The sequence below is a fragment of the Cydia amplana genome, chromosome 4 (genome assembly GCF_948474715.1).
Source record: "Cydia amplana chromosome 4, ilCydAmpl1.1, whole genome shotgun sequence".
Classification (NCBI taxonomy): domain Eukaryota; kingdom Metazoa; phylum Arthropoda; class Insecta; order Lepidoptera; family Tortricidae; genus Cydia; species Cydia amplana.
Genome location: NC_086072.1, coordinates 6,614,506 through 6,615,760, shown reverse-complemented (window position 1 = coordinate 6,615,760; position 1,255 = coordinate 6,614,506). Strand labels below are relative to the sequence as shown.

General features: G+C 45.2%; 1 protein-coding gene across 1 annotated transcript; it reads right to left on the bottom strand.

Annotated features, from left to right (window-relative positions):
• Positions 1-454: 454 nt before the first annotated feature.
• On the bottom strand, positions 455-1,255 carry LOC134647502 (uncharacterized). The gene has a single exon (XM_063501853.1). The coding sequence runs from the start codon at positions 1,253-1,255 to the stop codon at positions 455-457; it is 801 nt and encodes a 266-aa protein (XP_063357923.1).

The following is a 1,255-nucleotide window of genomic DNA, read 5'->3' as shown; positions in this document are numbered from 1 at the left end:
GATTTATTTTATTTTATAATAGATACATACAGTGGTGTAAATATTAATTGATCACGTCTAATGAAACTATGAATTAGTAATATTATTAAAACAATACAATTTGTTATTGCGTCAACACAAATGAGGACTTCCAATAGATCATGGCTTCCCGTCTACTAGTGTTTTCAGGCATCCGTCAAGTTTATAAAAACACGACATCTGCTTTCAGGGAAATTTGCAAGCGCTGGCCACAAGATGTTCATTCATATAGAAAATCTTGACACCTGAGAACAGTTTCGTAGCTGAGTTATTCTAGGACAATGTATTTGAGGGATATGAATGAAATGAAATGAAATGAAATTGTTTTATTCCGGAAATCGCTTCCATAAAATTACAATAAAATAAAATAAAAATTAAACTATTAGACTGTACAATAAAATTAAATTATTCACTAAAGTCTACAGATAAATACAAATTAAAACTTAATATTAACTAGACGTGTCGCCCCGACCCCATGGTGACAGCTAGGTTTGTGGTAGGTCCTCCAGCGCTCATGAAGCGGGCTACCGTTCCACTCCCTCATTGCGGACAGCAGCGTGTTGGAGGATGCATATATCGCCCTTCTGGCGGCGGCACTCCTCGCTCTTAGCAGCGCGGCCCAGCCCGGTGCGCGACCCTTCGCGAACATGGCGCTCGCGCTGCACCAGCGCGGCAGCCGGAACAGCGCCCGCCAGGCGTTATTATACTGTACGCGCATGTCTCCCACTGCTGCACAGGTGTAATCCGACCACAACTCCACTGTGTAGACGCAAGTACAAAAACTCAGGAATAGCTGCCGTTTCACGTCGTCGCTGCATTTGGCGAATCTTCTGGCTAGCATGTTCGCTCGTACTGCAATAGCTCGTCTTTGCCTTTCAACATCCCTGTGGTCTTTCAAACTAGACAGCAGAATGTGGCCTAGGTATTTAACCTCGTAGACTCTCCGCAGTTGAACTCCATCAAGTACCAGTGGCGGTACGGCTAACGGCATATTTGCCGCTTCCATGACCATAAATTCCGACTTGTCTGGATTATACTTCATGTTGTGCCGGCTGGCGTATTTTCCGCATTCCGCAAGTAAGTCTCGCATAGCGGCTACTGATGGAGCAAGCAGGACCATATCATCAGCATACGCTAGGTGGTTTGCCATTGTGCCGTTGATGGAGCAGCCGACCCCGGTTTTAGTCAAGGCCTGTGAAAGCCCATCCATGAAGACACTGAAGAGCGCTGGTGACAT

Excerpts from the sequence above, each read along its gene's own strand:
- LOC134647502 (XM_063501853.1), bottom strand. The coding sequence starts at position 1,255 with ATGTCACCAGCGCTCTTCAGTGTCTTCATGGATGGGCTTTCACAGGCC.